General features: G+C 59.9%; 1 protein-coding gene across 1 annotated transcript in view; it reads right to left on the reverse strand.

The window, feature by feature from the left end:
- Positions 1 to 6: 6 nt before the first annotated feature.
- The window catches only part of LOC104916861 (carnitine O-acetyltransferase-like), a gene marked incomplete at its 3' end in the record, with an annotated part of 3,423 nt that continues 1,149 nt past the window's right edge, over positions 7 to 2,280 (reverse strand). The window contains exons 2-5 of the mRNA XM_019611574.1: positions 2,059 to 2,231; positions 1,237 to 1,372; positions 636 to 698; positions 7 to 144 (exon numbers count right to left, since the gene is read on the reverse strand). Of these exons, the coding sequence (XP_019467119.1) occupies positions 7 to 144; positions 636 to 698; positions 1,237 to 1,372; positions 2,059 to 2,231 (510 nt within the window). The remainder of the gene's footprint in view (positions 145 to 635; positions 699 to 1,236; positions 1,373 to 2,058; positions 2,232 to 2,280) is intronic.

Genomic DNA, 2,280 nt, shown 5'->3' on the forward strand with positions numbered 1-2,280 from the left:
GCTTACCTGCAGGGTGCAGAGGCGGAAGTGCGTGGCCCGGGCGTACCCCAAATCCCGGAAGAGCTCCGGAAGCGGTTCCCCCCCCGCCACCGCCGTTAGCCCCAAAGCCCGCAGATGTCGCTCCGCTCCCTGCCCTGCCGCCACCTGGGGGCGCTCTGTGTCACCATAGAGTCCGACAGGAAGTGCTCCCCCCTCCCCCTTAGCCCTGGAAACAGGAAGCGGACACGCTAAAAACGGGTTCCCCACAGAAACGCGTCCCTCACAAGTGGGTCCCCCCCAAAAGAAAATTGGTCCCCCCGGAACTGGGTCTCCCAGAAGTGGGCACCCCTTCCCGCCGAAAGTGGGGAAACAGGAAGTGGAGAGCACAAAAATGGATTCCCTCCCAGAAATGTGACCCGTGGAAAATAGGTTCCCCCCAGAAATGATTCCTCCAGAATTGGTGCTCCAAAGAAAATTGGTCCCCCTGGAAATGGGTTCAGCCTAGAAATGGTCCTCCTGGAAGTGGATCCCCCAGAAAATCGGTCCCCCTTGAAGAAGGTTCCCCCTAGAAATGGGTCCATGGAAACGTCTCCCCTCAAAAATGGTTCCGCCCCCCAAAAACGAATCCCAGGGTTCCCCCCCCCCATCCCCCTCACCTCCTCCATCCGCTGCTGCTGCGCCTCCACCGCCTCCCACAGCAGCGCCCTCAGCACTTCCGGCTGAAACAGGAAGTCCCGCCCACCCGGGGCAGGAAATCAGAAATCAAGGGGAGGCAGGAAGTCCCATCATTTTCCCATCCCCACCTCAGGAAAAAAGGAAGTCCCACCCACCAGGCCAAGAGAATCAGGAAGTCCCATCCACACCCCACTTCCATCACAGGAAGTCCCTCATCTGACAGAAAGACAGACAGGAAGTGCCACCTCCACCTCTCCCCCAACACAGGAAGTCCCTCCCCCGACCACCACACAGATAGGAAGTCCCACTTTCAAGCCTTCCCCCAGCACAGGAATTCCCTTCCCCGACAGAAAGCCCCTCCCCCGACAAAATACAGGAAGTCCCACCTCCACCTCCCTCCCAACACCGGAACTTTCTCCCCTAATAGAAATACAAACAGGACGTTCCCCCATGTCAGAAATGCACACAGGAAGTCCCATTGCCACCCCTCCCCCAACACAGGAAGTCCCTCCGCGATTGCCACACAGACAGGAAGTCCTACCTCCACCCCCCCTCAACACAGGAAGTCCCTCCCCCGCCCACCTTTGCTGTAGGTTCCTGCAGAGCTTTGGCCAATGCTCGGCACCGCGGCCCCGGGGGCAGCACCAGGGCAGGGCGGGGGAGGGGGCGGGGACGAAGGGGCGGGGCTTCCGCACAGGCGCTGACAGAGCCGTGCAACCTGAAATGGGGTCCCCCACCCCAGTTACACCGGAAATGCCACCAGAAAGTGGGTCCCCATCAGAACTGACAGCCCCAACTATTTGGTTCCCCCTACAGCTGGTTCCCCCCCACACCCTCGTGGGTCCGGCTCCATATGGGGTCCCCCATTTATGCTGAGGTCCCACAACAATTGTGTCCCCCTGGAACACAGATCAACACACATTGGTTCCTGCTCTTAATGAGTCTCACCCCCTGCAAAATGGTACCCCTACAACTGTGTTCTCCTGGAACGTGAACCCCAAACATGAGTTCCTCCCCCAGCAACAGGTCCGTCCCTCATTGGGGTCCCCTGCTAGAGTGAGTCCACCAAAATCCTGTTCCCCCACAAAACTAAGACCCATAGATATGGGTTCCCCTCCTAAATTTCCCCCTAAATTTTCTCCAATCCCACCCCCACTCCTGCAACCCATCCCTATCCACCATCACGTGACTCCATCATGTGACCCTACGCCATACGTTTGTCCCCTCCCCTCCAGTCCCCCCACTTTCATTTCCTCCCCCACGTGACCCCCGCTTTCCTTCCCCCATAAATTTGTCCACTCCGCCCTATTTCTCCTTCCCACCCCCACATTTGGATCTCTCCCTCCCCACCATGTGACCCCACCCCTCTGTCACGTGACCCCCCCCTTTTGTCATGTGACCCACCTGTAGAAGGCCACCTGCAGAGCCACCTGCAGCAGCGCCTCCTCCCGCGCCGCCCCCCCCGGCCCGAAGCCCTCATGGCTGAAGCAGTGCAGCTCCACGTCCGCCGCCAGGCGTGGGGGGGGGAAGGGGAGAAAACACTCAGACCCCCCCCCAAAAGCCCCCCCCGGTCCCCCCTACGTCCTTCTCATCGCTCTCAGATCCCCTCATGCCCCACTATGCCCC

This window comes from Meleagris gallopavo, unplaced genomic scaffold (assembly GCF_000146605.3).
Source record: "Meleagris gallopavo isolate NT-WF06-2002-E0010 breed Aviagen turkey brand Nicholas breeding stock unplaced genomic scaffold, Turkey_5.1 ChrUn_random_7180001949692, whole genome shotgun sequence".
In the NCBI taxonomy this organism is placed as follows: domain Eukaryota; kingdom Metazoa; phylum Chordata; class Aves; order Galliformes; family Phasianidae; genus Meleagris; species Meleagris gallopavo.